The sequence below is a fragment of the Haliotis rufescens genome, unplaced genomic scaffold, assembly GCF_023055435.1.
Source record: "Haliotis rufescens isolate VD_foot unplaced genomic scaffold, xgHalRufe1.0.p SCAF_7, whole genome shotgun sequence".
NCBI classification, from domain to species: Eukaryota; Metazoa; Mollusca; class Gastropoda; order Lepetellida; family Haliotidae; genus Haliotis; species Haliotis rufescens.
In genome coordinates this window covers 16,816,547-16,834,536 of record NW_025964361.1, presented here as the reverse complement: position 1 = coordinate 16,834,536, position 17,990 = coordinate 16,816,547, and the positions used below count along the sequence as shown (strand labels likewise).

General features: G+C 40.0%; 1 protein-coding gene across 1 annotated transcript in view; it reads right to left on the bottom strand.

Annotated features, from left to right (window-relative positions):
• Positions 1 to 1,180: 1,180 nt before the first annotated feature.
• Positions 1,181 to 17,990, bottom strand: part of LOC124151839 — a 41,481-nt gene continuing 24,671 nt past the window's right edge. The window contains exon 2 of the mRNA XM_046524494.2: positions 1,181 to 2,090. Within this exon, the coding sequence (XP_046380450.1) occupies positions 1,391 to 2,090 (700 nt within the window). The 3' untranslated portion in view covers positions 1,181 to 1,390. The remainder of the gene's footprint in view (positions 2,091 to 17,990) is intronic.

The window sequence follows — 17,990 nt, the reverse complement described above, 5'->3', positions numbered from 1 at the left end:
ATCAGTCTTCTGAGGCTGCTTTGGGAGTGAAATATCCGTAGAGGAAGGAAAGGAAAATAGGTAGGCCTGTAAGTTATCTATGCCATGGTGTTGACATTGCAGACATCTAACAACTAGAGTGCAGCTTGTTCTGTTGGAGAACACACAGTACAATCCAGGTGAGGGTCCGATGACGAGATGTGCATATCGCAAGTAGTACAAAAGTTCAATCCCATCTGACAAAAACAGTTTGGGTGAAAAAAATAAAAAAATAACTTCCTAAATAGTAAAAGACACCACTTCAGTCTGGGATTAATACCTGTACCAAGTTTGGATGAAAAAGTATAGTTTTTAGTTCTGCTCCGGAAACGACACCTACCTCAATTTCAGCTCAGTTAACTTGCTTCCATGGAAAAAGGGAAAAATTACATTTTGAAAATATTGTGAACAGTAATAGGCACCACTTCAGCCCCAGAAACAAAATCCAACCCCAAATGAGGCTAAGTACAAATTGTTTCCATGGAAATCAAGAAACATAAAAATGCCCAATATCTGTAAATTGAAAAAAGGACCACTTCAGGATCTGATTGTTATATCTGCCTATTTAGTTGAAAAATATAGAAAGGTCGATTTGTGGTCAGGAAACATTATGATTACTGATGGACAGACAGACGAGGAGTCGACTATATCTTCCTTTCTTTAGTCATTTCAATCGTTATCTGTTAGATATATTATGTATGATGATGTGTCTGTCTCTGTCTCCATGATCACAATGGAAAGTACTACGAAAATTACTTTTGCAGTTTTCCTTTGCAGACTTAGCTAAGTTTTGGACTTGGCAGCTTTATGAATAGCACCCTCAGCCTCAGGCTCCGCTAAGTCAGATCTCAAAAACTTAAGTTTTTACAAAAGACAAATGTTAGTTTCCGCCCCAAGTCTTTGTGTCATTCCATGACAACTTGTTCCTGTCTCTCACATGTTGATTGTTCAGGCACGATCCAAAGCTAGATTGGCCATTAAACAGATTCACAATTTCAGCTCGTATCCTAAATTGGATCTGAGTTCATCCGTTTCAGTATTAGATAGAAGTCTACTTTTCCTATCATTCACAGGGATTTGCACATTTAGATTTAATCAACATACCACAATAGTTATTATCCACATTTTTTGACACATCAAATTATGAAAATACAACGATCGCTTTCATTTTCATATAAATTATGTTTAATTTCTCTAATAAATATTGGTTTGGGTACAAATATATTTGAAACATAACTAAGGGTGATCGATAGTTATGCATGAGCACAGCCAAAAAGAAATAATAAGAACATTTTGGATGTCTCAGGTGCCTGTCTTAATTAGTCTCTATGACATTATGTCCTATGATTGGCCATAAATTGTTAGCATATTTTCAAATCTTGTTAGAAGCCTCAAAGATGGCATCAATTAGGTTGCCTCTCGTCTGCAGGGCTTGCACGGCTCTATTTCTGTCAATGTTCATCTGAGCCATCATGATAACAATATCTCTCTGGTCAAGTCCTGTTTCATCGGCTGATTTCTCACCAAACACTTGAAACACTGACTTTGGGTTTATATATTCTCTGATCAACACGTCAGTCATTATTTTACCTCTGTGTACTACTTTCATTCTTTCTAAAGGAATATGTACATGACATGCAAATAGTTTCAGTATTTCTTGTCCTGTCCAGTCGTGCTGAATCTGCAACTTGAACTTCTGTTTGTTTGCTTTCACATTTATGTCACAGTAAGCTTTGTCCACATGAAACACTGGTACGTCATGAAGATGTAGATTGTTGTGGAGGTAAGATAAACCCCTGTCATCACTGACTGGGGCAGACTGCGCACTGGATGCCATCAGTCTGTCATCAGCTGTGTGGAAATCAGCATGTACTGAGTTCCCATCTGACCTGGTCAGTGATGCAGATGTGTCAGTGGCACTCCTACTATTGGCTTTGTCACTTTCACCTGTAAACATCCTTGTTCTATCATGGCCATAGCTTGAGGATGTAGATCTACAACACTCAGAATCCATCCTCTTCAAACAGTTGGACTTGTGAACTCCCCAGTCTTTAATTTGACAGGCCCGTGAGCTGCAAAGAAATAATTCATAAATGAAACTATGAATAATTTGTGGTTGAAGAAAAGTATGACTTGCACAGTTTGGTTATAAAATGATGTGCTATTGGGTGATGCTGTGGCTGAAGTAACAAATTGAAGATTAATTAAATGGTTTGAGCAAAATAGAATTCTGTTATCAACTAACATTACAAATTATCACTATAGTCTAATAGGGGGCAGGGGGCCCAGTCGTCTAAATCACTGTGATTCGCTGTGCAGAGTTGCGTCCCTTTGGCACGCCAGAAAGCTATGATTGTGGACACGAATCCCGGTTCGCCCCGATTATGTTTCTAGGTTTGTCAGCACCATGCCCTTGCTCGTCGGTTTCACCAAAGTGGTAAATGTCAGAGACCTGCATCCCTTCGGGCTTTCCTCCCACATTAAACTGACACGCTGCGATATTACTGGAATACTGTTAAAAGTGGAGTTAAACCCAACTCACTCACACACCCACAGTCTAAAAAGCATGTGATACATGTTGACTGGGCATGTAAAACCAAACTCACTCACTCACCCACAGTCTAAAAAGCATGTGATACATGTTGACTTGGCATGTAAAACCCAACTCACTCACTCACCCAGTCTAAAAAGCATGTGATACATGTTGACTGGGCATGTAAAACCCAACTCACTCACTCACCCACAGTCTAAAAAGCATGTGATGCACGTTGACTGGGCATGTAAAACCAAACTCACTCACCTATTATAGTCTAAAAAGCATGTGATACATGATGACTGGGCATGTATAACCCAACTCACTCACTCACCCACAGTCTAAAAAGCATGTCATACATGTTGACTGGGCGGACAACTGAACGGTCAGAAAAAGATGCCTAAGAGGGGCGCATGCACGCATACACAATGGGGCATTTAGGTGGATCACAACAATTTATTTGTGAAATTGTTTTGTTGAAAAGAAACTCAACTTGTCATACACAAGTATATACTTTAAGCATGTTCAGTTATTATCACTAATCATAAGAAATGGAACAGGGCTATACCAAAAATAAATAATTTTGTGGTAAGCGACGTGTTTGGGAGAAAACTGTTCAGAAGTGGAATTATCTTGCACTACAATGTGTGTGTGGAGTCTTTGATAAGAAATCGAAAGACAAGGTCTACAGGGTTGTATTAGGGTCTAGAGTCAAGGTCATCAAGGTGTGTTGTGTTTAGTTTTGCACAGATCTGAACTATAGACGGGTAAGCTGACAAAACGTAGCCTGAATTCTTTGTGCCATACATCAGATCATGTTTTGGGATTCCCCATTTGTTTGCTTGTTTGTTTGTTGAACACCATACTCAGCAATAGTACAGCTATGTGACGTCAGTCTGTAAATAATCGAGTCTGTACCACACTATCCAGTGATTGACATCATGAGCATCGATCCATGCAATTGGCATATGATGCAGGGGTTAAAAAATACCATTGCCCAATGCCCATGCCAAGTAACACTTAGATGTTGGGCGAGTAATATACGTTTCTAGCATGCCTGTGGACAAGTAGAGCACACAAAATGAACTGTGTTAAGTTTCACGAGAATGTAATCATGTGATCATATTAGGATATTTCATTGGCTAAAATATTTTGCTATTGTCCAAGACTGGCAATCTAATTTGCATACAGTTACACCAGTCAACCAATGGAATTAATACACATCGATGTCAGGCAGGTCAACAATGAGAACCAGGCTTGTTTCATTGATAAATCGTAGTGACACTTCCATATGTGGCCCATGCTTCTTAGAAACTGAATGGTGGACAGTTGACTACATTTTTTGGAATCTGCACGCGAGGTAGGTCTCGTGCCGACTTTTGAAGCTTCGTTAGGCCTAGCTTTGATGAAACATTTTAGTTGAATACACCAGTCACTGTCAAGGTTCACACGCTCTCGAATGCGAAAACTTGGTTGACACATAAGTCAAACTACAACAAATATGACTTTTAATGAGTCAAAGCATGGCATTTATGATATATTGTATCCATGTTCTGGCAACTAAAGTTCATTCAAGACGTCAATAGCGGTGACTGTGATTGCTGTAAACAACCGTGAGTTGTGCGCTCACTTGGCACATGAATTTGCGGAAATGAATGGAAACAAATATTGAATGAAATTTTGAATACAATAAATAAAATATTTATTACAAACATAAGTCCAGATATACAATGAACACATTTTTATAACCAGATAGTATAACAGAGCTCCAGATAACTTTTCGAGAATTTGAGTTTTTACTCTAGGGTTTCTATTTTAATTGGTTATTACATTTTTCATTGGGTAACCAATATTTTTTCACTCATCTATTCACCACTCGATTGGGTTTTACCGAAATTATTGAACAAAAAAAAAGAAGGAAATAATGTTTTAGATGTTTATAACTGTTGTAAATATATAGGCTTGACTCGGAAAGTAAACTGGGCTCATAATTGTGTTTCGGAAATTAGCTCCTTTGTACGCATGCTGAAACAGTTTCATTGGATATTTACGCAAGCTGTTTTTATACATTTGCGACTTTCATTTAATGCATGCGCTTTTGTACCAAAGTTAATTGAAAGTTATTGGGTTTTGAATATTTTGCGGGGTATTTTACACAAATGGAATTGAATTGCGCACTTCAGTTTGGATTTGTTGACTGGTATTTCAAGTGTTAAGTGCTCGCGGTGTTCAACTGATAATGTCTTTTGAGAAAGGGGTAAAACATTGTGTCAGTGTAAAACTTAAGTTTATTAAATATGTAGGTAAACTTTGGGAGCTATGCGTTACTGCATGCTGTAAACGAGGGCCAATAAGAATGATGGTCATACTTACCTTTGGTCAAGTAACATTTTTCATAAATTTTCAACCCCTGCGATGACATCAACCAAGTCAGCAAGCCTGACCACCGGATCCCTTTAGTCGGCTCTTACGACAAGCATATGGAAGGCATGGGTGGCTGAAGGCCTATTCAAACCTGGATTTTCATGGGTCGGATTCTATTTGTACATTCACTGATGGATTTTGTGGACGTAATAACATTGCCACAGTAAGTTCTGTGTTCCACTATATGCCAAGCACGGCCTAAAAACATGAAAACAGACATAAAACAGGACCGTAAAAGATGAACTTGAACACGGGCAAGGAGTTATTTAGAAAGTAACTGACACTATTGTTGAACTAAAACATGAATTTTCACAAGTGAAAAGAACAACAGCATATTACACAACTGGATGTGGACTATGTACATGAGCAGCTACACAAACAGGATTTCACATACAGAAGAACTATGCGCCATTTCGAACAGTGTTGAGAGACTAGAAATATTTAGTCGACAGGACAATGTCATCTTACATAGAGAATACCGAATGACCTTACTGCATCCCAGTGAAATAAACTGAAGTCAGGGGGGGCAAATAAGATTATTCATTTCTTATTCAAGTTAACTTTCACAAGGAAAAGTGCTTTCTAAAAAAAATCCAGGGGGCAACTGCCCCCCGGCTGGCTACGGCACTGGATGGGAAGTGGGGTTACTACAAATATGAGAAATTTATAGTTTTGGATATGCCCCCTAACCAAGACTCCCCATTTGCCAATATCAGAACATAAGTCTTCAGAACTAGAGGACAGTTATCTGCCTATCCATAGGGATAAGTCCAGGCCCGACTTATCAGCGATTTAGACAACATCATCCACCTGGTCACATGAAAAAGACAATACTGATTTTTCCCTTCCAGGAAAAAAATACTTTCATTTACCCGGAATTAAGCTATCACAATTTGGATGCACCTTGGAAGGTGTAATATTGTTCATAAAAGATAACATTTCTAAATATACTGAGTCAAATTAAAAACTTCACATTTTTAAAAGTAATCCCATATATGATATACAACGGACAAATGTAATTTTTAATCATTAATGTCCAAAGAAGGATTTTAATTAACGGTGGTCACCATAATTTGTTCCAAGCACCTACGGTATTTGGTAATAACATTAACAGTTTAAATCATAAGTCCCAAGCATGAGAATCTGATGGCACACAAGTTCAGTAGCGTGTATGCCCACTATGTGCGTTGACAACTGCCACACAATGCCTCTGCATGGACCTTGTGATGCTTGTGAACACATGATTGGGAAGATGACGCCATTGTTGCTGCAAATGGTGCCAAGATCTTGCAAATTCTGTGGTTGGTTCTGGAGAGTGCGCAGACTTCTGCCAAGAGCATCCCAGACGTGTTCGATGGGATTGAGGTCAGGAGACCTTGACGGCCAGTCCATGACGTTGACTCCCGCATTCTGATGGAAATTCCTTGTCAAAATTGCTGTGTGGGGTCTGGCATTGTCGTGTTGGAAGATCAAACCGGGTCCATGACTGCTGCCATAAAAGGCAGAAGTTCTGGTGCCAGTACCTGGTCGCGGTAAGCATCAGCGTTGAGGTTGCCACGGATGACAAGAAGCCTGGAACGTGCATTGCCACAGAAAGCACCCCACACCATGACACTTCTGCCTCGAAATCTGTCAACTTCCTGTACACAATACTTGGCGTAACGTTCATGACGGCGCCTCCACACCCTTGCCCTACCATCAGCAAATCGAAGATTAAATCGGGATTCATCACTGAAGACAACTTGATTCCAATTCCTCTGAGTCCATCGTAAGTGTCTCTGTGCCCACAATTGACGTTGGCGTCTGTGTAATTGAGTCAGAATCGGCCCGCAGTATGGCTGTCGTGCTTGAAGGTGAGCAGTTCTCAGACGGTTTTGAACAGTTTGCGCACTCAGTCTACCCCTAAACAGTTCATTACTGGTTGATGTAGCCGTCAAAAATCGGTTACGGAGGTGACGTAAGACAATCTGACGATCCTCTGCATGTGACGTCACATGTGGTCTACCTGGCCGAGGGCGAACAGCGGTGGTACCCGTTTGCTGTAGACGCGTCTGTAAATCATAAACAGTCCGTCGACTACAGACCATCGTCCTTGCGTCCAGCTACGGACGTTCCCGTCTGCAACATGCCGATGGCACGTTCATGTTGCACATTTGAAAGGCGTGGCATGACACATGGCCGTAAAGACTTTTGTTTTCTTGTGTTTTTCTTTTTTTGTAAATGACTGCAACGTGAAAAAACACTTTTGCCACTATAGTGCTGTGCAAATGATTTTGATCAATTCACCTGCACAAAAATGGGTGTTATCTATGATGTTTACAAGTTGGTAAACTTGTATGCAATTAATATGAGTCGATGGACTCGATGTTCGATGGAACAACGTGTTGAAGAAAACGCAACACAGCGGTAACCATGCTTGATTGTTTACTTGCTATCCCATAATATTGTACAAGGGACATAACCTCGGTAATACTGCTAGTAAACATACCGCTATACAAAAGGCTAAACACTACAACCTCCCCCCTCCTTGGATACTTATTGAGGGATCAATAATTAGACTGGCTAAATGACTTAGTTTAACCTATGAGTTAACTTCAAGAACTTGTGACAACATGAAATTGCCAAGACAAAATATACCTGTGAAAATCTTCACATCATTGCAAATATAGTCTCTTTGCTGAAAGTAATAATACTGATAACTATTGACTAGATCTTAAAACATAATCCAGCTTTCAATTAATGAATTAACTGAACACATAATTTCAAACACAGTTCAGGCTTCAGTTCACATGTGCACACATTTGCACATTGCACTTTACATGAAAAAGTCCTTGTATTTACTCGGAGGTCTTCGATCTCTTGTTGGATATCTGCGCATAGGTTCATTTGGTTCAACATGTTCAATAGGATCAATCACTGCTTGATCTTCATTGTCACTGACTGGAACTTGTTGACCATCACATTCAGGTGTGTCAACTGTGTCCTGAATATTGGAGTGAGTAGGATGTTGGGGTGACTTCTTAAAGAAACTGCTGTTTCTTGTTACCTTCCTCCCCCCACACTCTGCACTGATCATCAAGCCTTTTGTGGATGTTACTGTTAAAGGCAGAGGCTCATATGGGGTGTTGGACTTCCTCATTGACGTGTCTTTCAGGAGAACTGCATCCCCTTCCTTGAAACTGTGTGGCTTGACATAAGCCTTTCTGTCAGCATACTGCTTCATGGCATGTTTAGCTGCCATGTCTCTCTGTCTCATTTTCCTGTTTCTGGATTTTGATGACTTGGACAAACTAGGCTGACGATTTCGCAGATTTCTGTTAAACATGGCGGTTGCTGGAGGAACACCTGTTGACGTGTGTGGTGTTGTCCGGTAAGACAACAGGAATCGATACATTTCCTGTTTCCAGTTTTGTCCTTGTGCAATAGCACCTTTAATGCACTTTTTGATGGTACGCATGAAGCGTTCAGTTTCTGCATTGGCTTGCGGCCATAATGGAGTTATTTTCCGATGTTTGAATCCAGTGTACTGCATATGTACTGAACTCGTAGCCATTAAATGGTGGGCCATTGTCCGTCTTGAGCTGATGTGGTATCCCAAACTCTGAAAAGATTTTCTCAAGTCTTGGAATTACATTGCGACCAGAGATGCCCTTAAGTATGTCTACAATGACATAACGTGAATATTCATCTTGCACCACCAGCAGATATTCACCAGTTGATATCTGACCGAAATCAGCACTAAGCTCTTGCCATGGTCCATCTGGCAATTCTGACATTTTGAGGGGTTCACGTGCTGGCAAATCAGTTGTGATTTGACATGTCATGCAGTTTTTAACCACATGTTCCACCATATTGTGCAATCCACGAAACCATATCTTCTCACGAAGCAGGGAAACTGTTTTCACGATGCCCTGGTGACCAGCATGAGCTAGATCAACAGCTTGTCTGTGTAAGCTCGGTGGCAACACAATTTGAGCACCTTTCAACAGTATTTGATTGTTCATGGCGACAGACAGTTCATTACGACACTTGTACAAAGAGTCATACACCTTGTCTACATTATTGCTTGACTTCCAGTTGCCTGTGTTCAAGGCCTGAATAACAGCTTGTAATACTGGGTCATTCCTTGTTGCCTTAGCAACATGGTCTGTCGTCATGGTTTTAGGGATTGCTGTGGTAACAACATAGTTAATGTATTCTTCAGCAATCTTCTCTTCTCTATGACTTGCAGATTGCTGGACTGGATGTCTACTAAGATAATCTGCCGGATTATCTGCTCCTGGTCTGTAGACAATCTTGAATTGATATTGCTGAATCCTCATCACCCATCTTTTAATTCTGGGAGGTAACGATGCCTTTGGGTTCCCGAACAGTGTAGTTAATGGCTTATGATCGGTGAATATGGTAAACACTGATCCAAACACATATATGTGAAAATGTTCACAAGACCAAGTGACAGCCAAAGCTTCCCGTTCAGTTTGAGAGTACCTCTGTTCTGTGGGTGTGAGCGATCTGCTTGCAAACTGAATCACTTTGGGTTTTCCATCCGAATCTGGTTGAGTAAGCACCGCACACAAACCAACAGGGCTTGCGTCAACATACAGCTCTGTATGTTTTTGTGGATCAAAGAAACTCAGTGTTGTCGCTTTACACAGTTCAGATTTCAGGTTGTCAAGGGCTGTTTGGTGTTTCTCTGTCCAGTCCCACTGAGCATCCTTGCGAGTCAGCTGGCGGAGTTCATAGGTGAGTGTCGCATAATTTGGAACATGACGAGCACCACAGAAGTTCATCATTCCAAGCAAGCTCCTCACTTCCGAAACATTCTTGGGTGGTGGCATATCTAGGATCGCAGACAGTTTTGCCTGGCTTGGTGTTATGCCGTCAGCACTGAACACATGTCCAAGAAACTCAATGGAATGCTTGTTGAAAACACACTTGTCACTGTTTAAAGTTAGTCCCATTTCACGGAGACGTTCAAACAAGGCATGTAGATTTGTGTCATGTGACTGTTGATCACCCCCATGGACCAGAATGTCGTCACTGATATTGATGACACCATTCAAACCACTGACAGCTTGTCTAATGGTTTCTTGGAATACTTCAGCAGCACTGTTGATTCCAAAATTCAAACGTTTGTACCTGAATAATCCAAGGTGTGTGGCAAAAGTGGTGATATACCGGGATTCTTCGACCAATTCAAGCTGGTTATAACCCTGATTAAGGTCAAGTTTGCTAAAAACTTTAGCCCCTGTGAGAATAGTTGTGAGTTCTTCCAGTGTTGGTGAGTTGTGTCTTTCTCGCTTTATGGCTGTATTTGGACATCTCATGTCAACACAAACTCTCACCTTGCCAGGACTACTTGGTTTAGGGACTACCACTAAAGGAGACACCCAGGGTGTTGGACCTGAAGCTCGTTCAATGACGTCACGTTCCAAATCAGATTTGATCTGGGTTTCTATGTCCTTCCTGACATGAAATGGTACACGTCTGTACTGTTGAGCCACTGGTTGAACATCTTTGTCGATATGCAACTGTACTTTCACATCTTTCAGCTTGCCGAGTCCCGTGAACAAATCACTGTATTCTGTTATCAGATCTTCAGATTTGCAAGAATACACGGATTCATGTATTTTTAGCAGATGAAGTTCCTGTGCCATTTGCCAACTCAACAAACACTCATCAACGTCAGACACGACACATATTTTCGCTTCAGCAGATGCGGTTTTCGATGCAATCGTGGCTGTGAAACGTCCTAGCACATGCACTGGTTCCTTCTTTCCATAAGGAAACACCTTTGTTCTGCATTCTTGTAGATTGGGTTTAGGTCGGAGGGACTGGTACACAGTTTTTGAAATTGTGTTGATAGATGCACCTGAATCTGCTAACATGATAACAGGTTGTCCATTAATCTTCATGGTGAACTTTGGAGATTTGGTTTTCTCACCTTGTGACAGAAAGACAAACTCATCTTCATCAGAAGTCTCTTCCCCGCAGTCATCAACCATGCGAACATTCTTCAAATGCCCTCGACCACGTGGTGCTTTTGTATGTCCATCTTTACACGCATTGGCAAAATGATTTGATTTTCCACATTTCACACACTTTTTTCCAAAAGCAGGACAGTTTCTCTGACCCCCACTATGAGGCCAAGCACGTCCACAATTAAAACAAGTTTGCTGTTTCTGTGACTTCTCATGGTTATCATGGTTATCATAAGTTTTCTGTGGCTTTCTTTTATGGTGCTTATGGGTCATGGCGTTTGCCTGGTGAGTGTTCACATTTTGGGATTGAGTGGAGGACTGAATTTGTTTGGAGTGTTCATGTGTAAGTTCTAGAGTTCTGGCATGAGTTAACAAATCAGCCAATGTCATGCCTGGGGTACTCAGGCCTTTCTCACGAACTTTGTTCGACTTGCAACCAGCTATGAGTTGAGATTTTACCTCCGCTTCAATTCTATCACCAAAATCACATGTGCTTGCATGCTGTCTCAGTTCATGATAAAACTCATCAATTGAATCCGACTTCTGTTTTAATTGACGAAAGCAATATCTCTGGAATTCCAGATTAACTTGTGGATTGAAGTGATTCATTATCGCCGTGACAAGCTTTCCAAAATGTGTCTCATTGTCAATAGGGGTTAATTCAACTGCCGGTATCGCATCAACGATGTCATTCAAATCGTCCCCAGCAAACGATAATAGCAACGCTTTCTTTTGCCTGTCATCTGTGATGTTATATCCCACAAACACATTGTTTTCCAATCGGGAGCGCCACTTATTCCACCTCACTAACTTCCCATCCGACTTGCAGTCAAACGAAGGATAACTTGGTAACGATACAGTCACCGGTCCCGCGGGCGCAGGCGGTTGACGAACCTCACCGTCTTGATTATCTGCCATCGCTTGTCGCCAATATGATGTTTACAAGTTGGTAAACTTGTATGCAATTAATATGAGTCGATGGACTCGATGTTCGATGGAACAACGTGTTGAAGAAAACGCAACACAGCGGTAACCATGCTTGATTGTTTACTTGCTATCCCATAATATTGTACAAGGGACATAACCTCGGTAATACTGCTAGTAAACATACCGCTAAACAAAAGGCTAAACACTACATTATCGTCAAAATGTTAAAATTTTAGGATTGTGAAGTTTTTAATTTGGTTCAGTATATATCAAATGTGTCTGCTTCTTTGAAATGCTATTTTCACTCTGAGTGACAATGTTCTCATGTGAAAAACATGTATTGTGTATTTTTACACATGTTCAACCAGAAGAATAAGATAGTATGACTATAAGCATCTGCAAAATTGAATTGACCTCATCTTAGATTTCTATATTGATTTACAACTTATGTGCAACCATTGAAACTAAATTAAATACCAGAACTGGACGAGTGAGTTGGGTTTATTGCCACTTCAAACAGTATTCCGTTATATCACAGCTTCCTGTGGGGTGAAAGCCCAAAGTGATTGCAGGTCTTAGACCCATGAGTATGGGTATGATGCTGTCAAAATCTGAGAAACACAATCAGGGCAAACCAAAATTCAAACCCACATTCATAGGTGTCTATGGCAAGCAACTCTGCACAGCAAATTGTGGTGCCTCAGATGACTGGCCCCCAGAACTGCATGCCCTGATGACAACACTGATGACAATTTCAGACATTTAGCAGATAATGATAACTTAATAATGGAACAAGTATCAGATAGTTTTGACAGACCTAGGTTCTCTTCTGATCATCAAACTAACAAATTTGGAAAAATCTGCAACTGATATGTCAGCAATGAAGAAATACAAGAGAATATTCATAAGTTGAAATGTAGTTAAGCAACTGGAATAGATTGTGTAATTAGTAAAATGTTTTCATGTGCAGATTATATTCATGTTGTGTATTTACTTAGATAAGATAACCAGATAACAAGATAAATCGCAAAGGACAATGAAGAAAGAAGCATGGCTTATTTCACGATAAAACATTGTTCTATCAAGACATTATTTCTGGAGATTCAAGAAAGCACTCACAACTTGATGACATCATTTATTGGACGGCATTATTTTTGAGAGGTTAGTGTCTGGTGGATTGTTCCCCATAGATGTACCTGGGCTACGCAGATAAACGTGGCTGAACAATCACTTTCAAAAGTGGGAGAGATATGAGAATCGGTATTAAAGGTGAGATGAGGGGAAATGGGATTGAACGTCCATCCAAGATTATTGCACTTATGTAGCAATGTGCATGCATGTGTAGCTGCTTCTTCTAGTCCGGACTGATTGAAAGTATGTGTGACATTTGCCACTTTGGTAGAATCCCCCAAGCTTGTTCTTGCTGTACAGGTGATGGTGAAGGTGTATCCTGGGTCAACCTCTCTGAGATGTAACAAAGTTCACTTTTCCAAACCTGCCATGTTTGTGACAAATTGAGATGTCTACATATGCTCAATTTAGTAAAACAGGTATATTGAGAAAAATCAGTATTCTTGTAAGAAGCGTAGGTGAGAACTTACAAATGTACGTTGGTTTCATGACGAAATCGTTCATTGGTTCAATATACATATATACGAGTATAATGTAAAACAATATATAATTCTATTGTAGATTAATTATTTTACCCATTAACTTCAAATGTCTTTATTTATTTGATCTTAATTATACAGAGGATTAAGACTAGCCCATTATCACAACGGGTTAATCTGATGTTTTGACAAGCCATCTCGACTTCACTGTCTGACAACTGGGGCATCTGACTAATGGGTTATCTGACAAATATGATATGATCGTGGAGTTACACTTTGCTGTGCACTCAACCCTTCCTAAAGTTCATTTAAGTTTCCTGTGTACGCTGCATATTTTTAAATTCATACTTCACCGATGCTCTTCATTGAATAGGTATCAGATTTGGTTTGGAGGGAGTGTAATGTATGGTTGTGAATATGATGTGAAACTTAATGAATCTAAAGCATAGGGGAAGTGTCCCACACACAGTCATTTGAATGGGGGCTATGTGTTCTGAACCTCATTATATTATGAAATGACCATACAGTTGTGTTATATGTTTATGATTTTGAAGGAAATGATTCATATATGTATGTTACCATAAGAATACAAATGGAGACCATAAAGTCTTATAGAACCAAACTTTGATGCCTGAATAAAGTATCTTTCAAACATATCTGTTACAATTCTTGACAACAAAGGTCAGCTGAGGTGAAATTGGGTTTAACGTCGCGTCCAAGATTATTGCACTTATGAAGCGTGTGTGTTTGTGTGTGGCTGTTTGTACTAATCCGGACTGTTGCTGATATATAGTGCTGGCTCACAGAGATACCATGACGCAGTTAAACATGAATACCCTACTAAGACTTGGAGACGACCAGTCCTTGTTTTAGCCCCTTCATGCTGAGCCCCAGACAGAGTAACAACAAGTACCATCTTTTAACGTCTTATGGTATGACGCTGCCGGGGATCGAATGCCTGACCTATCACTCTACGGGTGGAGGCTCTACCACTAGACCACCCAGGTGGTCCAATCAGTATTTAAAGAAAAGATACAGATGATCGACGAGAATTGTGAGAATAAGCGGGAAATACCAAACTTAACCCACCTGTTCGTAAAATGGACATGTCAGACATTTCAGAGGTCAGATTCTATTCAGGGAGTAATCATTTTTAAAATGTGGGTAAGTATTTAATTAAAGCATGTACATTTTATAATAATCCTTAAAGAGGCTGTACATAATGATGATATCACATATAAGAAATAAACAACTCGGGGTCATTGTTTATCGTACAATAAAATACTGCTGGAAGAATAAACAACTCTGGGCTGCAACCCTCATGGTTTATTCTTCCAGCAGTGTTTTATTGTATGATAAACAATGACCACCTTTCCTTATTTCATAAGTATTGTTCAATTCTCTAGACGATAAAGGGATTTTCCTTCTGGTAGCTCAAAAACTTGATAAACTGTCCGGGAATATCTTTCAGAAATTATGTACCATGATTCTTGATGGCAAATGTTTTGGTCACTGAGAAACATTTATGAGGAATAGGCAGGATTTAGAGCTGGATATTCCACAATGGATAATGTCTTTATTTTACAAGCTTTAATTACAAACTATCTCTCTAAAAGGGGAGGTAAATTCTATGCATGTACTGTCGATTACGCTTAGGCTTTTGGTCATCAATGATGGAAAAATGATAAAAGCCATTTACATGTCAGTCAGAGCTAGTGTGCGCACCAATGGTAATAACCTAACAAGTATGCTTGATTGCCCTTTGGGAGTGTGTCAGGGTTGTGTATTAAGCTTGTTCTTGTTCTCTCTTTTTTTCATAAATGAACTTCTGCTTGAAATGTACTCAAAATCTAAAGCTGTCAGAGAACTATATCCAGATCTGATCTAAAATTTCTGTTTACTTTTTGTTGACCATTTCTTTGATTCAGTAAATGGTCTTGAATGTCAAATCTAAATACTGTTACAGCTGAAGCTCTTGTCTTTAAAATGGGGGAAATTATCAAAACTAGAGAATATGTACATCCAAATATGCATACATAGAGGTAGTTAAATCTTATGCTTACCTGTGTGCAAAATTTCTGGTGTCCCCAGCCGTTAAATTGTTGGAATAGTGTTAAAAGTGGCGTAAAACAATACTCACTCGCTAACTTACCTTGGAATATTGTTTACTAGGACTTTGGATTGGAATAAATATCTAGAATGTGCATTTGTTAAAGCTAAGACAGCAGTGTTGATAACAATACTGGAAAGTTTGTTAAAATATGATCATATGCCCTGTAATTTGTACTTTCAAATCTTTTATATAAACACCCTTAAAAATTGGCACTGGTCCTGTAGTCCTTGCCAAACTACCCAATAGTTAAGTATCATAAGGAAATTTGCCATTTTAAAAGGTTTTGCTATATGTTAACATTATAAGGACTAGTGGACTAAAACTGTAAGTTTCCATCGCTGTACAAAGATACTGCATGTTTTAATTTGTGATTCAGAAGTATGGGGCTATGGAAAATATGATTGCATAGAAAAGGTTCATGTTTTATATGCATGTATATGTGTAATAGGGTTCAATTCGCTACCCAAATGGTAAATCAACTCAATATCCTGTGAGGCATTTAACTTACAACAAGTATTCTAGCTTGATCAAAGCCAGTCACTTAAAAAAAGGGCAAGAAATATCAGAATCACCTTTGTCAGTTTAGGCCTTGAATAAAAATGGATGGATCAGGGTGTTGGAAATGTCAAAATGTTTATGTCATTATTTCTCCAAAGAGCTAAAGACTGTTTTCAACATATGTAGATAGAAAAATTAAGAATTAGCAATTGTACATACATAAATACAATGATACATGTTTTCTCTTTTAACAACAATTGATACTCAAAGAATATCTAGTATTTGTTACAATCAAGAAGATTTCAGTCATATTCAGGGCATATATTATAAATAAAGATCTATAAAGGCATATTTCAAAAGTCTAATAACATCTGCACATGAAAATGAATATCATTTCCTGCTTGTGTTAAATCTTCAATTAAAAAATTGGAAATGTTAGTATAAATTGTATATTCATATACTTATCCTATCTGACATAGAGACGGAGTGTTCAAACTGGACAGAGGGAGAGATCTTCTTGGTCATCTGATCCCAAGATCGACTGAGAGAGGGGAAATCGTAAATAGCCGATTAGGATGGCCGGAAGTCTTTGCTAGAAAATCCCAACAAAGGCCTAGGAACGCCCTTCTGCTTCCAGATCGTTCATACGGGATTCTGGTGACTTCCAGAGCATGTATCTCTCTAAAGCGAGAGCCAGGGCCAGTAGGAATTCAGACTTCAGCATGATCATCTTGAAGTTCTCATCCGCTAGTGGCTCATAAACATTGGAAGTCAAGTGTTGCAGGATCATGTTAAGGTCCCACATGATGCATCCATTGGAAAATTGTTAATCAGTGCTAAGAAGGTGGACAGAGTAGAGCCGTTAAGCTTATACATCTATCGCAGGTGGTGTAAGTTCTGTTGGGGTGAAGATAAGGTAGTAGAGGAAATATCATGGCAAGGACAAACTTTCTTGAACGCTATCCACTTGTTGTTCGCGGTTGATAATCTTCACTACTCGCTTGGAGTAGCCTTTTGTGATTAGGGACTTCTGCAAATGAGAGAGCGGCTGAAGTAGAAGGTCTTCTCGGAGCAGTAGTTTATTGAAATCTGTCAGCTAGCCTTAGCAAGGTATGGAACCAGTTGTGTGTTGGCAAATAGGGTGTGACAAAAGTCAGAGATGGGTGACTAGTGGCTTCTACTTTCTGTAGGACCTGGGGAAGAACGCCTGTCGGGGCAAATATATACACACTGAGGCCCTGCCACAGGATTGACAACGCATCGTGATCTCAAGCCACTGGGTCGGGGATGGGCGACATGAAGCGGGATAGCTGAGCGTTGAAGCAGGTGGCAAACAGATCTATCTCTGGGGGCTCATATAATTTGTAGATCCTTTGGAAACTCATTCTGTGTAGGGACCACTCTGTTTGCGGCCGTCCATCAGGTTGTGACAGAGAGTCTGCTATAACATTAGAGACCCTTGGGATGTGGCGGGCCCGGACGTGGATGTTGAGAGTCAATATGTTGGAAGAAATCAAGAGTGATCAAGAGGAATGACATCGATTTCATGGATCCCATTCGGTTAATGTATCACACTACCGCAGTGTTATCGGACTGTTTTTGAGGTGAGAGGAGTGTTACTGCTTGAATGACCACCTTGAACTCAAGATTGTTGATGTGTAGGCAACGATCCTCAGTGAACGAAAGTGCGCTTCCCAATCGACGGTTGATGCGTCTACCGACAGAAGAAGGAACGGGATGAAAGACCCCCTCAAAGAGACCCCCGCCGCAAACATTCGATTCAACTAACCACCACTGTAGATGTGGGTGGAGATGGATCGGTAGGGAGATCTCTGTCCGACAATCGTCAATCCTGATGAATGGCGCAAGAAAACATTGAAGTGGTT